The 18,034-nt window shown below is 39.7% G+C and overlaps 1 protein-coding gene across 1 annotated transcript; it reads right to left on the bottom strand.

Moving 5' to 3' along the window:
- Nucleotides 1-248: 248 nt before the first annotated feature.
- KLB (klotho beta) lies at nt 249-16,151 on the bottom strand. The gene is made up of 5 exons (XM_040064932.1): nt 15,414-16,151; nt 7,292-7,799; nt 4,958-5,226; nt 2,327-3,470; nt 249-610 (listed from the first exon to the last, which is right to left on the bottom strand). Exons 1-5 carry the CDS (start codon nt 16,149-16,151, stop codon nt 249-251), a joined length of 3,021 nt encoding a protein of 1,006 aa, XP_039920866.1.
- Between the last annotated feature and the right edge of the window lie 1,883 nt (nt 16,152-18,034).

The following is an 18,034-nucleotide window of genomic DNA, read 5'->3' as shown; positions in this document are numbered from 1 at the left end:
AGTCATAATTCTTTTTTTTCTTTTTTTTTTTTTAAGTAGATGTTGTCTTCTATGTACAGTAGGTGGAAAAAAGTAGTTTCACCAGAAACAAGCGCTGTGGCTCTTTTTCCTGTGAATGTGATTATTTAATTTTTGAATGAAATGCTTGGTGTGTGTGACTGGAGTGACTCTGTTTTTCCACAGCTGAGTGCCATAGTCCACTGTAGAATGCAGTGATGGATCTCATTGAAAGTGGGCTTGTGCCCCTTTTAAAATGAGACACAGATGCACTTGATGCTTTTTGCCTTAAAACGTTTCCTTCTTTTTCTTTTGTGAACAAAAATAATAGCTAAAAGCAAAATGAGGGTGGAGAAAAGGCAGCAGGCAAAAAATATTAACGGCTTCTTCTGGGAAATAAACAAGCAGAAGCTACACTGCTTCTCGTGGCTAGAGGGGTCACAGACTGAGTAGTCAGCAGGAAAGCCGTTGTTGCTTATCAGGCTATTGTAAAATTTTATTGAAGGCTTTCCTTTTGAATCGGAAGTGAAGAATCCAAATCTGGGCTTAGATTTTTCTTCAGTCAGTTTAAACGCATAGTAGCCTTTAATCTTGACTTTGTCAATGTAGTAAGCTGAGAAGGAAAAGAAACCAAACCAAAAGTGTTAATAAAAACTTATATTTTAAGTAAAACCTGCAGACTTTCTGGTAAGGAGTTCACATTTCAAATTGTTACCAATTTAAAAAGTGTACTTATATCATAAAACATTCACTGCTTCTAATACTCAGTTGTCCCAATTACACAGGAATGGTGTCTTACTGTTTTTAAAAAATCCTGATGATTTGGGGAATTTTTGGACCATCCCCATGAAATCTGGATTCATACAGGATTGGAACTGGGAGTTTGTTTTCTTGGGAAGAGCTAGATGCTGCTCTTAACTGAAGCCAGCTGCTGTGACTTGGGAGCAGCTGCCCATTGGTGCCATCAGAGCAGCTTTCCAAGAATTCCTGCCCTGCTCCAAACTCAGCTGTTCATCCCTGCAGCATGCATGACTCCATGTTACACTGCTGCACACGTGCTGGGTGAAAATACTCAAAAATAACAGGCCTTGAAGTCATGTCAAGCAGTGAGCATAGTTGGGAATATGATCCAGATTAAGAACATGTAAATTGAAGGATCTTTTTGTGAGTACTGTAAAGTGTCATACTCTGAAAATTAAAATAGGAATACTATAATGAAGTGCCCTTTAAACAACCCTTCCATTTAATAATTTACTTCCTTTAATAGTGTATTGTTCTTTTATTTGCAGTATGAAATCAGTGTGGAAAATAAATCAGCAAACGGTCATTGGTCCTGTAGTAACTGAGAAAGCTAAGCACTGGAGAGAGAACACTTTGTTTCTTCATGTCTACAAGTAATCTGAAGCCATGCTTAGCCATGAGTAAGATTTGTCTCATTTTTTATTAACTCCTAGAGAAGAGAAACCAGGATACCTAGACTGTTTAATGTCAGTTGCCTCAGAAAAGCTTTTGAACCCGTCATGTCCTGATCAGGATCTCTCTCATGCTCACCAGTAGGGAGCAGCGAGGGCAGGGAGATACTGCACATCTCATTTTGCCTGTATGGTTCAGGTCCCAAGGCCTTGCTGCTAGCCTATGTCTCACTGCTTTTCTTTAATGATTGGTTGGAGGAAGCAGGGGACAGGGGTGAGATTCCTGCAGCATTTCTCATACAATAAGCTGTTGCTGAAGATCATTGCCTTGAATGTTTTTGTCTGCTACCTCCATAACTCTTACTAGTTTTTCTCTAAAGTGAAGAAGTAGATTTCCATATGTGCCCAGGAGAAAACAAGTAATGGCACTAGAGTTGGACTCTCCCTTCAACAACAGCTGGTGCTGCTGGTGCCCTGCTTTATTTATTCTGCATGTCCCTCCATGTCTCTGTGGACTTGCTTGCATTTTTCTGTCCAATGACTCCTTCAGCAAGCAAGTAGGCTCTTGCCTTTCTTTGGAGAGTACAAATTTGTTTCTTGGGAGTTGTTGGGCTGAAGTGCTGTCTTCCTAATAACTTCTGAGTAACTACTCTGCTGTATGTGCATGCCCAGAGAGCTGCTCACATGCTTTAAACTGGATGCAGCTGTAGCTGCATATTGTGCAAGGCACTTGAAGCCATTGCTTTGTCATAGCTGCCCTGAGTGTGACTGCAGAGTTGGGCCCCTCAGGGGGCTCAGTGCTGCTGGCTCCTGCATCTGAACCAGGACTGCTCCCTCTGTCCAGGGCAGGACGTAGCTGTGCCTGGGTCTGAGCCGTGGAAACAGCTCTGGGGAACTTGAATCTGTCATGTACTCACCTTTTAAAACCTCTTGTATGTATTTGTCCAAGTAGTAATTTCGAAGTTGATCATTGTCTAAGGACGGGTCGTCTATTCCATTTGCTGTGATGTAAACGTCGATGTCACCGTAAGTTTTTTTGACCCACCTGAGAACTTTGCGTATTCCCCAAGGCACCACCGCCAAACGAGAAGGGGAGCTCAGGCAGGTGATATCCTGCAGAAACTGAATGTCACGATCAAATTCATACTGGCTTCCATTCTGAGGTTCGTGAATCACAAATCTGGTGGTGAAATGATTCAGTGCGTAAAAGTCAGCTGCACCTTTGACAAGCTGCTTTTCCTCACTTGTGAAGGATGGCAACAAAGTATATGAGAGGCCTTTTCTGTTTTTAAAGGTGATATATTCCCGCATAGTAGCTGGATAGTCCCCAGTCTTAAATATGGGATTGGCAAACCAGCCTATTTCAAACTGAAGAAACCTGCTGGCAGCTTTTGAATGAGATTCAGAGAAGGGGTTGGCAGGCTCAGCCCAGTCCGAATGCAGGGACAGGGACACTTTGCCATACTGAGAGGACCGGTACTGCTCGTCGTATATTCTCCAGGCCATGGCGTGTGCTATTAGTAAATTGTGTGCTGCCCGATAGGTGTCATTGCTGCTCCTGTTGTAGACATTGCTTAGCTGGTTAGGCTCATTTATTGTAATCCAAAGCTTAACCAAATCGCCAAGTTCCCTAAAACATAAAGCTGCATAGTCTTGAAAAGCGTAGGCAGTGGATTGGTTCAACCATCCTCCTGTCTGCAGCAGTGGACCCGGCAGGCCCAGGTAGGTGTGAGTTGGATAATACAGGGTGACCATGGATTGAACGTTGAGTTTCAGGACTTCGCTAATCACACATCTGTAATACCTAAGAACTTGCCTGTTGACCACTGACAAATCTCCATTGGGTAAAATTAGTGACCAGTCAAGTGCAAATCTGTAATGGGTGACTTTCATTTTTTCCAGGAGATCCAGTTGCTTTTTAATACTGACAAAATCTGTGCACTGTGCTGGTCGCGTTTTTAGCTTTACCCCTTCAACTTTGTGTAGAAGCCCATCTCCTGTGACATTCCAGAGGTACAAGCTGGAATCGCAGAACTGAGGTGAGGAAGCTGCCGATTCTGCCTGTGAAAATAAAAATATGTTACAATGGGTTTTCATTAAATGAACGTAATACCTGCTTGTAGTCTGCATTTCTGCCTGTGTTCAGCTGTTGATTCGTGCTGGATGTCGGAAGGCCCTTTTTAGATGCTCCAGGGTGAAGAGGATAACCAACTGTATGGGCTTTGTGCTAGTGGTCATCTTATTATTCTGTTCCTTCCCCTATGAAAAGCATCAAAATCGCACTTTTTTCTTTTCGATTACACATTGGCATTTGCCCTGCCACCAGCCTACATGACATGTTTTCACACAGCTCTCCCTGATCGAGTTCCCTCTGGTCACGCACACAGCAATTCTCAGGCAGCTGCCAGGAGAGCAGGTGGTGAGAACAAGCACAGGGGTTGTACGAGGCAAGCATGGATTAATTTGGCACTGCTGCTGTGATCAACCTTGTGAAACTGAGGCATAGCAATCTGACACAAACACCTTGTAGCACTTAGTTATATCTTTTCTATCTCCTACTAGTTGAAAAGTTTCTGAATAGCACATATCTTTTTTTTTAATTCCAATTTTAAAATGCTTTTTGTAGGTTTCAAAGTACAATACAGCGAAGTTTAAAATATTAAGACTTTTTTAAAGAAAATGTACTTTTTTGTGCTGCATATTCACAAGATATATATAAGCTTAACTTTTTTCTCCTATGGTTGTCAGTGAATAGGTTAAATTATGGGATTTTATTATCTTTTTTTGAGGCTGATATTTATCATGGGACTGTCTGTGTGATGGCAAGAAGGGTATCCCAGCACTAGCCGTACATGCAGTTAGCTTATTACTAACTTTAAAGCAGAAATGGAAGAAAAATAAAGTATAAATAGTCCTGTAAGAACCAGTTTGGACAAAAGGTCATATGATCTGTTTTCTAATGTGAGCTCAGATGGTGAAACCTCAAGGTTGGTTATCTTCACCTGTGCTATGTGTCTTTTTAAAGAATGGTTTCTTACCCACTTGTCTAAGTGGCACTTAGAGCCAGGCCTAACTCAGGAATGTGTTTCTGCTGTAGACAAGACGTGGAGCCTGCAGGTAGCTCTGCTGCCACCAGGGTAATCACCTTGTTCCTGCCCTTTGTCACTCTCGCCACCTGGCCATCACAAGCATCCCTATGGCCGCACTGCAAACTGGTTTTGGAAACCCCTGGTTGAAGAATAACCTAGTAACAATTGGTTGGATCAACTTCTTGGTCTGAAATTTCCTCATCTGATCTGCAGCATGGAGACACAAGCAGAGGGAGGGTCATGCCTGAAAGGCTCCTGGAGCAGTGCCTGTACTCTGTGACCAGCTCACCTGAAAACCTGGAAACACATGGAATTGAACCAATGCAATGATGGCTTAACTTCTATTGGCAGTGTGCATTGAAATTCTTGAATCCAAGGTGCCGTATATGGTCATTTGTTACTAAGTTGAAGTTCCTGATCACTCTCTTTCCAGTGATCCTCTTAATATTTTATACTTACCTTGAGAACAGACTCTGTGATACCCCAGGAGAAGTCACAGGAGAACTGAGCTTGCAAGTTTGGGGTAGAATCCTTTGGGAAGAATCCATTTTCTCGTATTATTTGTTTATAATAAAGTGCAGATGACTTGGGAATCCTTTCCTTTTTTTTGCTTTTGAAATCTACATAAAATAATCCACGCCTGATGTTGTAAGCATGTTGCCATTCGAAGCCATCAAGGAGGGACCAGGCTGTGTAACCAAACACATCTATGTTGTCGTGTTTAATAGCTGCATAAGAGAAGGTAACATCCATGAGTCTTGTACTCTAACATATATAAGGAATATTTATGAGAAAGGGCTATTTACTTTGAAAATCCTGAGTACCTTCTCAACATTTGTAGGGTTATTGACCCACTGTAATTCATTGCAAAACTGACATACATATCTTTATTTACTAAAAAAAAGGTGTTGGTAATTCCTTAAGAAATTAAATTACCGTAGGATGCTTTATTTCTGCTCTGAGCAAACAAGAAATATTATACCACATCCAGGTTTGAAGTTGCATTTGACAATTTGCCAGCAAAATAATGCCAGTAAAATTAGAGAATCGTAAGTAAAAATAAATGAAGTGACAGTTGATCTGGTTTGTAACTTTGTCATGAAGATAAAGCTCTCTACCTTTATTTGAAAGATGTCTGCAAGCTCAGACATTTGGGAATGTCTACTCAGCTTGTAAATTGAAAAATTTATTTTGTTGGCATGGGACTGTTAATGACTTTAAAGAAGTTAGGTTGACCAACCCAGAGACTGATTTAGTTACAGAATGGGTGCAGTGCATACTGATTTCTTCAGGCAATCTTAATGTCGCTCTTCCAAAGGAGTCTAGATATGATCTTTTACATATAATATATGAGAAAGATGACAAAACTACTGCTTTCTCAGATGTGGAACCTGATTCTTCAGAAAGGGCAGCAGAACCTGCAAAGCAGCTTCTCAGCAGACACCAACTAACCACAATGTTTTTTACCCATGTAGGCTCATGCCAGCTGGCAGCCTGGAAGAAAAAGTCCAAACTCCAAGGTCAGTCACGTTCACTGCCTGTCACCAGCTTTAAGCTAGGAAATAACACTGGATAACTCCTTATGTTAACCTTTTAAGGGCTGGAATACCCAAGGTAAAGCAGTGACCGAGTAAGGCTGCTGAGTCTCTGCTGAAAGCAGTTTTGCACAGTGCATGTATTGATGCAGCACAGTTCAGCATGGGCATAGTCCAGCTGGATGCTGGATGCTGGATGCTAGTTGCCAGATGAAATCAGAAAGCCCAAGAGCTTGCAATGTGAGTCTATGAGAAGCTGATAGTCAAGGCCAGAATGCTGGAAAGGAGATGAGGAAATGTAACAAAGCAATAAAATGGCATGTATTTTCAAAGAAAGCAACTTCTAAATTAGGGAAGCCATGGGAGAAAGTACAAAAATGTCTGAAAATACTCATTGCAAAATGGTGTAGAGGATAAAGAGAAGCTAGAATGGCCTTGCAGGTAAAGATGAGTACTTGATGTCCACAATGAGGAAAGTCGAACAAATGGGAGCAGCCATCTAGGGACAGAGTGACAACTGAGAACGTTTTTGTTTGTAGAAGCACTGAATAGATGGGGGTAAGTTTAATTGTCAGAGCAAAGATGCTGTGGTACTTGAGATGGTGCATGCTGAGACTTTGTGGCTGCTTAAAGGGGTAGGGGGGAATGTACTATTTTAGGTATACTTTATGGTAAAGAAAATTGAAAGTTAGGCAGGTAATAGAGATCTGGTGGGTCAGAGTGAAAATATGTTTGTAGCATTGTCTGCAAGGACAGTGAAAGGAGAGGGCAGAAACAGGACAGGATCTTAACTGAGTGTTAGAGTGAGGATGAGAAAAGCCTCCTGAAAAACAAGGGGAAGGTTCAGGGCAGAAACAAGAGGCTGAAGGTAGGAAAGGTTGGGGGTTAACTAAGCTCCCTGTGTCACCAGAGGTGGCATGCACAGAAGATCTCAAGGCTTTTCTGTACCTACAATATAGGTGGAGTCTTGGAGTCCTGCAGGAGTAATAGTTTCAGTATGGAAACCCTAACCAAACCTAAACCAATGCAGATGTTGGACTTTAGCTTTCTGGGACAGGGGCTATGGGTTTTTTCTGTTTGTACAACACCTAGCACCAGTAGATCCTGATCCATGACTTTGTACTCATGCAGTATAAATAATTAATGATTAACTTTGTTGCCATTATTTCTTAAAAAAAAAAAAAAATTATTACAGAGCTAAATATCAAATAATCAAAAGTGCTATCTGAAAAATCCAACAAGTAGTTTCTGTACAAACCTTGTAAAACCTTATTAATGAAGTTTTTCATCATGTAGATGGCTGTGATGTCATCTGTTTTCACATGGCTGTCAGTGAACCAGCCATTCTCTGCAATCAAGATTCGAGGACTGTTGTATTCCAGTTTAATCCAGTTCAGTACTTCCCTCAAATTGAGTGACAAATTTTGTCCCATTTTCGGTAGAGTGTTTGGAGGTTTAAAGTTACTAGGACCAAAGGAAAATGCAAAGAAGTCAGCTGTTCCCTTTATGTAGTTTTTTTCATCTTCGGTAAAGTGGGGCAAAAACAAGAATTCATTTTTCAGTTCTTCTGGATAATCCCCATCCCCATGGATAGGTTTAGCAAACCATCCGAGTACTCTCTCCATAGACTTCTGACATTTAGAAATGTCCGACTCATCTTCCAATTTGTTAGGTTCGATCCAGTGGGATCCCAACACTATGGATATCATCCCCTTCTGATAGGGCTCAAAGTGTTCTTTGTAGGTATGCCAAACTTTTGCATGAGCCTGATGAGAGAAAAATAGCATTAAATTGTGACTCTAATAAGTCTCTTTGTGTGCTGGCAGCTGGAGAGGCAGGTAGCTCCATCTGAGTCACTGCAGGCTTACAGGTAGTATCAGTTAAGGCACATGAATTACCCTGCACTGTTTGATGGGCAGTCACTGTTACCCTGCAAGGTTCCTTGGGATGAGGGCAATGCTCAGTAACTCCTGTGCTGTTCCTAGGACACGTTGAGGCTGTGGCTTTTTGACTTTTAATGTACACCTGAATTTCAGGAGACATCCCAGCAGGGATGAGAATACCTGTTACAAGGACATTTTGGAACAGCTGTAATAGTGGAATTTGAACTCTGTGATCTAGCCAGTCCCATCTGAGTCTTTGTCAAATGGTGATTCCTGATATGGTTAAAATTTCAAACCATCTTTACAATTATTCCATCAATTATGGAACTCATGTGGTATTTCATTTGTCAGTGGTGACTCTGTGCTACTAACTGCTCTGTGCTCCAAGGGTTACCTAGACTTACTCTGATCAAACCACATTCACCCAATCCCTCTTCTTGGGATTTAGTTGTTTTATTTTTGCCTAGTCATATAAGCAAGTGTTCAAGTTTTAATATCTGCACAATCCCTACATGTAAAAACTTGGGCAAAGAACCCAGCTGTGAAGTTTGAATCCAAATGTCAACTTTTACAGTTCTGAGTGAGAATTTTGTTCAGGATTTTAGTTATTTTCGTCTTTGAAAAGGCCACTGCACTCTATCACATCTTAATACCACTTTTCTGATTATTATCATCATGTTTTAGAAAGCACAGCATTATCACACATGACAATTAGCTTCAAATGTCACATTATTAATCACTTAAATAAGGGCATGCAGCAGACAAAACTTAGACAAAACCAGAAATACATGGGAGACTAGGGAACTGCTACGATTGTCAAAGTCCTATAAGGAAGCAGGAAAGGTAGGTCAGAGAAGAGTGACTCTGGACTGCAGCGTGAATGTTCACATCAGGTGATCTGACACAGGGGAGGGGAGCTGACCTCTCCCAGCTGAAGAGTTGTCAAGTAACTCAGGGTTTACCTCATGCCTGTAGTGTGGCTTTATACTCTTAAGCTGGAAAGAAAATAATAGTTTGCACCCAGAAAAAAACATTAGGAGCATTGTGAAACACTTGAGTGCTGAGTTAGATTGCCATCATTACTAAGCCAAACAGCATTGCTTACCTTTGATAAAAATTTCAGTTAATTTATCTAGAAACACACAGCCTTGACAGTTTAAAAAAACTCCAAAAGGCCTGATGTCAGGTAGGTATTTATTTAAGCTGGGGAGTACCAAAGAATTACAGTTTGTGAAATTTTGTGTATCAGTTGTTTATGGTTTCTAAGGTCATGCTCGTAACATTTGTTCAAGGTCTGTCTTTGAAAATACTGATAAAGTGACACTAACCTTTGAAATGCAGGTTTTGTAGCTGAAGAGGGAAGCCAGCAAAAATGGACTCATGAGGCAAATTGCAAGACAGAGTTAAAGTATTATAAAATGGATTTCTTAGCAGCCGCATCAGAAAATTGAAGGGGCCAGTGCCATCTCAGTTGCTCTCACTGTCCTCTCCTGAAAGTCCCTCCAGCCTGGGGTGGCTGCTGGGGCCAGGCTTGCTCTGTGCTGTGCCTCTAGTGTGTTCTCACCCGGTTTGTACGCTGTTTCTCCAGCCACAGCCCACGAACACCACTGAGAACAAGAGGCGTATGGCTGCATTGGCTTAACAAGAAGCCCCCCCCTGCACTCAGCTGTATAATGCACAGTGCCAGGCACCATGACAACAGCACCAGGTAAATCACAGCAATCACGCTGCTCGAGATAGAGAAAGATGCCTTTGCCAAAAAAACCAACTAATTAGAATACAATATTGACATGTAAAAACCAGTCAGGGATAACTCGTATTTATACACATCTTCAGGAGGTGATTAGAAGAAAATGAAGTTACTATTAAAAATAATGTGTACAGTAGAGAATACAGCCACAGGTATAATTCTAGAGGAGTAGACCTCAAGTATAAATAAGTACATTTAATATGAGTCAAGGTAGAATCCTCATATATAAATTTGTATGTATCACTGATGACTAAATTCTGAGGACTAACTCTTACAGTTAAAAATTTGTCATTGTTTATACAATGACAGGGTATACAGACATGGTAGACACAATATAATTGGCTTGCCTATAATCCTGTTTTGAGTTGTTAATTAAAGAAGCTCAACATTCTCAAAAGGTGCTTGCTAAATGCAAACTATTGTTGATGGAAGCAGATGATTTATATAACTTTTTAAAGACCAGATATGAAATAAACATTAATATAAAAGCCATATCCTACATCAAATAGGGCATTTTCAGTAAATTTTGACTAATCTTTTTTCAGTTAGAGTGTAATCCCTAATCTTTCACTTTCCTTGTTAGAGCAAGGACAAATGTCAAGGCTAAATACACAGTTAAAGTAGGATCAATATTGGGTATTTATTCTAGATACGTATGACTCATTAATTTCAGCATATTTTCCTGGTAATAATGTACAAAATATTCTCTAGTCTTGAAAGTCACAGAGAGTGCTATGTCAGTTAGTACCAACCCCTTAAAAAGGCTAAAAAAGTCAACTTAATGAACTGAAGACAACAGTTTAGTTCTTCTCTCTTTTTGAAATATTCTTATACTCCTTCCAATTCTGATCTTGTAATTTAACATACACATATGCAAAGAGCTTTCACTAGAAGGAGCAATACTTTCAAATTCCGAAGATACTTCAGTCAAACAATTTTTCTTTGAACCAACAATATGTATACAAAACAATGTCAGGGGTATGTGGAGTTATTTTAGTGTGCTGGAAATCAAGAATGTTTAGAAAAACTAGAATTGAAAAAATGCCAAAAATATTATTTGGGCTTTTTGTTTACTTGTTTGGTGTTTAAACCATGAAGAACTAGAATATAGAGTCTGATGATGATGATGTTACACTTCAGAAGAAGGGCAGGGGTGTGTGGCTTGTTTGGAGAGTGTGTTTCTGTTCAAGGCCTTTTTGGTCTGTGGTAAAGATGCTCCATAGTCAGTACAACTAAAGTAGAACTAAACCCTTTCTTTTGCAAACTGAATCTCAATCCTTGTGAAGGATTGCCTACATCTTGATATTCAGGCAACTACACTTCTTGAGAGTTTACTATCAAAATTGTTGTATGTTAACTGTCCTGCATTTGGATTGTGTTTTCCCTAATGGTTACCAAGAAATCTAGGAAAGCTAAGCCGAAAATGACAAATCATCAAAAAACTATGAATTAGTGCTGAATTTTACATCATCATTGATGGCTACTACTTCTTGAAAAATCTTCCACCAAAAACATTTGCAAGCATAGATGATTCTGATGTCCACCCTAGAGCCATACTTGATGGAGACAGGTTCCCCTCCTCCCGTAAGAAATACAGGTGCTAATGTCGTTTCATCTTTCTGCATCCTGAGGAATGGAGTCTCCTTTGGGGGAAGGGAAGGAAGTGTCTGGGAGGACATAGAGGTAATAATTATTTTGCATTCATGAAGCAGGAAGCTGTTTTTAAGGAGAATGAATTATAGGACTTTCCTGGGGCACACTCATCCACAGATCCCAAAGTCAGCAGTGTCCACAAAGAGATCCTGGCAAAGTGAGATCTGTCAAAGGGCTGGGAGTAATGCAGCTGGGCACAGAAAAGAACCTGATCTGCAATGGACCTATCAGGAGACACCAGGCTTGAAAGTGAATTTATTACTTTTTCCAAGTATGTGATGAAGACATTTTTTAGAGAGACCTCATTATGATATCTTTCCCCTGGGCTTTTCTGCCAGATGGAAAGGAGTGTGAATAATCTTTAACAGGAAAATAAAAAAGAAAATAAGAAAAGAGCCGCCTTCTGCCTACTAACAAAGGCAGAACTTCCTGGAGGGCACTGATACAGAGGAGGTAAAGACGATATGTTGGTCTGCCCTCGTGATATTTACAAACCTCAATCCAATATGAAAGAGCGTAACTTGATATAGAGAAAGTGGTAATAATATATGAGGTATATATCTCACATAGGTCCAGCCACAATGATTCATCTGCTTTGTATTTTCTTGCTTCTTGTCAGATTTATTTACTGATAAATCAAAGGAATCCACCTATTTTTTTCTGTGTGCCATTTTTTTCTTCTCTACTTCCATATGACATCTGCCTCAGGAGCAAGCACTTTTTTTTTTTTTTTTTTTTTTTTTTTTTAAATTTGGTGTGTCTTTCAAATGTTGCATAGCAAATTACCTGTTATCATTAATTGTTTTCTGATGTTGCCTTTGTGAAGTGCAGTGTCCTTTAATGAAGAACAGAAATGCACTTTTGATGGCCACTCTTCGTCTGGTCTAAGATTCCACATGCTCCTTTTATTACTCATAATTACCATACAATTGAAGAGAGATTTATCTAAGAGAATCCCTTAGCAATTTATAATTAATAAGCATCAAAGTTCAGATTCCATATTAATTTCCATAGAGATAGTACCAAGTCCTTTGAAATGGTCGGTAGCAATGATTACCTTCTGTGTATGATTAGAAGACATAGTAACATGCAAATAATTTTTTTAAATTGAATTTTTTTTAAACTGAAATTTGAAATTCTTCTTCTGGATTATTCTCTCCACATGGATCTCCTAAGCACTGTGCTTAGCAGCCTTTGATTCTGCATTCACTACCTCTCTTTACAGATCCTGAATAGCAAAGCCCGTGTAAAAGGCAGGGCTGTCTCTTAAGTAGATGTGTCTGCGGAATTCCCTTAACAGGATGCAAGGCTTGGAGGGGAGCACAGGTGATTCAGCATCAGCAATGCCTTGTGCCAGCCAACACACAGAGCTCGGGGCTGGATGAGGACAGACCAACCCTACTTCTGTTGGAATGCCTTAATAAAATCATTATCTGCCTGGTTACTTACATGAATTCATTCATGGAAGTAGATAACTTTTTAATCAGTTCTAAAATGCATCTCATCATGGACATGATCCTTGAGGTCCTCTTCCAACCTGGTATTCTATGAAGTTTTCCATATGCCAGCCAATTATTTGGGTTTTGAGACTTTGTATTGCTTTTAAAGCAATAAAATTGATAGTTTAAAATGAAGAGAAATGTCTTCAGCCCTCTTCTAGGGACACAAAGATCTCCAGCAACTTTCAAATTGTTCTTACAATAAAATAATCCAAAGTCCAAAAAAGCAGAGGTTTGTGGTTTGTTATATTGTTTTTGTGATTCTTTTAAACTTAGCTTCAGGTTGTGATTGATACATCACATAAAAGCACTCCTTTATATAAACAGTGATTCTGATAACACCATAACATCAACAACACACAAGCAAATTAAACTAAAAGTAGGATTCATGCGAGAGCTTAATTTAATTTCTCCAAAGATACTACAAAAAGGCTTGAGAATGATTTTCAGCAATTTGCTGTGGAACAGTGTGGCAAGATTGGCTCCATTTCACAGGGTGGCATTGAGGACTGTGTCTGTCAACAGCTTGTCCAAAAATGAAGCCCTGACATGGACAAGAATGTGGTTCTTCCTAAAGCTGATGACATAAATGGCAATCTTTTCAAGAGCTTTAACAGGCCTTGCCTCACACTGCCAAAACCTAACACTTTGGTTGATCTTTTATTTTTGGGATAATGTTTTTGGCTTGCAGTAGGAAATTAGAAGGTAGCCATAATACAATGTCTGAGAAACAGACCAGTATATACTGCTCATGAAATAAAAAAAAACATGTGGAATCTCCTTAAAGAGAGAATCTTAAAACTTTTCTTGATTCTCAAAGGAGAGATATTTCACAACACATGAATCCTGATTGTGCATCAATACATTCTATTAATACTGCATTGTCAAATGAACTGAACATTTAAACTCACACAAAAATATTTGAGAAAGATTCTGGCTAGTTGGCTTGGAACATATAGTACCAGCTGGGACTTCTGTGGAATGGCTGGCTGGAATTACAGTTTATTAAGAGAAATAAATAATTTTACCTAAAGATGAGTTGACTCATATCCACTGGTACCTCAAGAGTTTCCATTCCATCTCTAACCCCAACCAGAAAACTCCAGTTCCTCAAACACTTTACTACCAATTCAAGATTTTTCATTGATCTCAAATCCAAAATCTTCTGACATTTTATAGTAAATTTTACTGCTAATACTTTGGGTAATGTTCATGGGGTTGTAAGAAAGGTACCACAGGAAAATAATTTCTGCCCAAGGATAATAAAACATTAGTTAAAGTACTGTGTGCTGCCGAAAGTCTCCTTACCTCTTTCATCCAAGTGATTTATTTTATACCTTAGAACAAGAAGCAACTATCAAATCAAATCTGAGAGACAATATTGACCAAGAAAATTAGGTCAGTAATTTGTGTATCAGACCCAGCTGTGCTTGGCTTCCTGGAAAATCCAATTGATTCTTTGGCAGAGGAGTATCGCTCCCTGTGCTGCTTTAGTGGATTTTACAGAAAATGCAGAGACTGCCTAGTTGGTACTCCACATCTGATTGTGACACTCAGAAGTGAAGGCAAGAAATACTGCAAACTTACATGGTATCCTTTACGTGCATTATATAAAATAGCCTTTGAAAGTAAAAATAATGATTTGGCATCTGTTTTCTTTGAGATGCTTCACAAATCTTTATAGTTAAATCATTCTTCTGCTAAGTCTGAAATCAGTTATTGACTCACGATGCTCGACAACTTTTCTGTGCTTAAAACTTCTATTGACTGCAGTGTGCCTTTTTTGAAAAATTATGTTCTGAAGGTTCAAGGCCAGAAGCAAATACAAGAATTTGTCAGTTGCAGTATATTTTAACTGTTCTGGCAAATAATTTTTCCCACATGCATTCTTCTTTCTGTAGGATGAACCCATTCAGATTTATTTGTTAATTACATGTATAATGTATGGGGAGTTGTAGAAAAATTCTCTTTGTGACAGTTAAGAATAGTCCCAGCAGGGGGAATTATACTGGCTGCAGAGGTGGGATAGTGACCTCCTCTGTAAAGTACTTTGAGCATGGCAGATGCAAAAAATACTGTATATCATGGAACTAATTTGAAACTCTCGAGTACTGAAGAGGAAATTTGTTTTCTTCTGAACCAAGAAGTGCCAACCTTACCAGTTTAGAAGCAAACGTTTTGCAATATGATCTTACTAAGCTAGAACCAATCATACTGACATATACATACTCCATGGCCAGTAAAATTGAATCAATATACAAATACAAATTAATTTCCTTTTAAACTAATAGAACAGTCATTTCAGTATGGCCAAATCTGTTTAACTAAATGTAAAGAACAAAGAATGCTCTTTAATAGTTAGAATTAAATAAAATAATAAAGAAGCACTTTAAAACAATTACGGAGTCAGCTGTTGTGACAAGCAATAAGATCAAAGTGAGGATTAACAGAAAGACTGCCTTAGCTAAAGGCTATTTCTTGGTTCTTTCACAGTAGGTGTTTTTTTTTAAAAAAAACATTGATCACAGCACCAATTCCTCCTATTATTTCCCACAGCAGTGCAAGAACAATTTGTAAGATCTTATTATACTGTACCTTGATCAAATTGTGTCCTACTGAGTAGACAGTTCTTATTTTCCCTCTCTCTCCCGGAGCATGAATACCAGTGCCATACCCATGCCAAGCAACTAAGTATGGATTGTGGATTGTAATCCAATACTTAACACGATCCCCAAAGGTCTGGAAGCAAAACGTGGCATAGTCGTTGAAAATATCAACCATTGATTCATTTTCCCATCCCCTGTATTTTTCTTGCAGCATCAAGGGCAGGTCCCAGTGGTACAGTGTAACCACGGGGTCAATATTTCTGTACAGCAGAGAGTCAATAAGGCTGTTGTAATACTGAAGTCCTTTTTCATTGGGAGCTGCTACCACTCCAGTGGGGAAAAGCCTTGACCATGAAATTGAAAACTGGTAAAAAGTAACTCCCAAAAAATCCAGAGCAGACAAATCTTTGTCCAGCAAGATATAACTGTCACTGGAGGTGCCCGTGCTGTCGGCATCCCTGAACTCCGAGTGGGTGAAGCGGTCCCAGATGGAGGAGCCTTTCCCGTCCTTCCTCCAGCTGCCTTCCACCTGGAAAGCTCCTGTCCCTACACCCCACAGAAACTCTTTGGGGAAAGTGTCATATAAAAACATCTGCGTTTCACTCACGGGGCTGAAGTGAGAGTCCTTTTTCCACACAGATCTTCCCTCTCCAGCAAGCCCAGTAACTATCCTTACGAAAACTAATGTCCAAAAAGCAACAATCTTCTCCAGTCGTTGGCCACACATTATGCCAGTTTATAGTGCCAGTGTTAAAAATCAGATTTCTTGTACTGCCAAAAAAAATCCATTCTTCTGTTGGAGTCCACGCCGTGCAGACTGTCTTCATTTGCCACAAGCTGCTGGAGTGTCTTATCAAAGCTTCACTAAAAGCTTGTGATTGTAAAAGCCCTGTCAATGATTAGCCTGAACTGTGAGACGTAGATCAGGTCAGAGAATGGTGTAATTTATAGGGAGGTGGCCTCTGTATGACCACTGAGACACCCACCTGGCTTCTTGCTGCAGGCTGCCTGAACAACAGAAATGCTGGGAACTAGTTTATCCTCATTTAAAGGTCAGTCATTCAAATGGGATAATACAGCTGACAGAGGGTCTAAGAAGCTATCACATCTTTTATTCTTGTGGAACTGCATTTTGAGGAAACATTGATACAATTCACACTACATAATCACCAATTTAAAGGAGATTTATCCTGTCTGTGTAATTGGATGGCTGGAAGGGCAGTGCATGATTCCTCAGTCCAACTGTGCTCAAACAATCTACTTCTGCTGAAAACCTCTTCCTGGACTTGTGGGAAATTTTGTTGTGAACAAGAGATATACACATATCCAACTAACTATACAAAAATACAAAGGAAGTCAATATTTCTTTCAAACACATGCAACCATTTTTCTACCCTATATAAAAGTCTCCTGTATAGCACTGCACACAGCAGCAGTACAAAATCAACAGGGGACTGTTCCAGTTCTTACACAATTTTCCTGGATTTCTTCAAATAAACACAATTAGTAAAGACAATTAGCCGTGAAAGATGCTATTTCAGTTATTGATTAATTTAACAATTCATATACACAGCTGGAGCATCAGTACAGCAAATATTTATAGAGCAATTTTGCAATGTCATTTAATCTTTTAACATGTTTAGCAACAGTATGTATGTTGAGATATAGTCAATTTACTCAATATGGTAAGACTGATGCCTGCCATTTTTGTTTTTCCTGAAGTACACTAATATAAAGAGTGTCCATATAGTTATAGAAACTGTGTGACCACAGCTGCAGAAGAGCCTTGAGGAACGACATAGAAGTATGAAGTAACTTTGCACGCAAGAAAGATAGGCACTGAAATCTGAACATGGGAACAATTTATCACCGGAGCAGAGCACTCTGCTCAGATGAATTAGCCCTGCTGCCATGTAGGACATGAGTCCAGATGCACTGCTGGGCTACTGCTGCTTTACTGCTCCTGCTCCCTGTGAGAGCATGCTCACAGCGCTGCTGAATGTCACTGACATACCTTTATTTTATCAGTAAAGCTGATTGATTAACACAAATTGAAGCCAATTTATTTATTTTTAGGATAAACAACAAAATGTCCATGTTTGCAAGCAGCAAACCAAAGATGAAGATAAAAGCTCCCATTGACATCTTCTGCACTCCAGGTCCCTGGGGGTGGGGTAGCCACGCATCTAACATGAGCCTCTCTTACCTGAAGGAACTGACCGACATTTCTCAGCCAAGATCCTACCACACACAGGCAGCTTGGGAACGAGAGGAGCAGACAGGAACTGAACACAGTTGCTCAACATACTGACATGTTCCTTTTTTGTTCCATGGAACAGCATTTAAAGTGCTGTTTGATAGTTATTGCATCAACGCCGTCTTTCTACTTTGACATTTAAAAGCATGGATTTTATGTATCCTACTTCATGAAAGAAAACCCAGATACGGGTTGTTACCAATGTGCTACACTTCTAAAGCAGCTAATCACCATCCTTACCAGATGTTTGAGCTCCAAGTACCCACAGCAGCTCTGTAACCCATGGGCAATGCGTGGGCAAGGGAAGGACAAGAGGCTTCTCCCCACTGGTTACAGCAGCGCGGGTTCGGCTG

This window comes from Hirundo rustica, chromosome 5, assembly GCF_015227805.2.
Source record: "Hirundo rustica isolate bHirRus1 chromosome 5, bHirRus1.pri.v3, whole genome shotgun sequence".
NCBI classification, from domain to species: Eukaryota; Metazoa; Chordata; class Aves; order Passeriformes; family Hirundinidae; genus Hirundo; species Hirundo rustica.
This window is presented reverse-complemented; position numbering and strand designations above follow the sequence as displayed.

Coding starts and splice junctions, on each gene's coding strand:
- KLB (XM_040064932.1), bottom strand. CDS start 16,151: ATGTGTGGCCAACGACTGGAGAAGATTGTTGCTTTTTGGACATTAGTT. Junction 3,471..4,957: donor TCACAGAGTCTGTTCTCAAG/GTAAGTATAAAA, acceptor TTATTTTCACAG/GCAGAATCGGCAGCTTCCTC. Junction 611..2,326: donor CATACAAGAGGTTTTAAAAG/GTGAGTACATGA, acceptor TTTCCTTCTCAG/CTTACTACATTGACAAAGTC.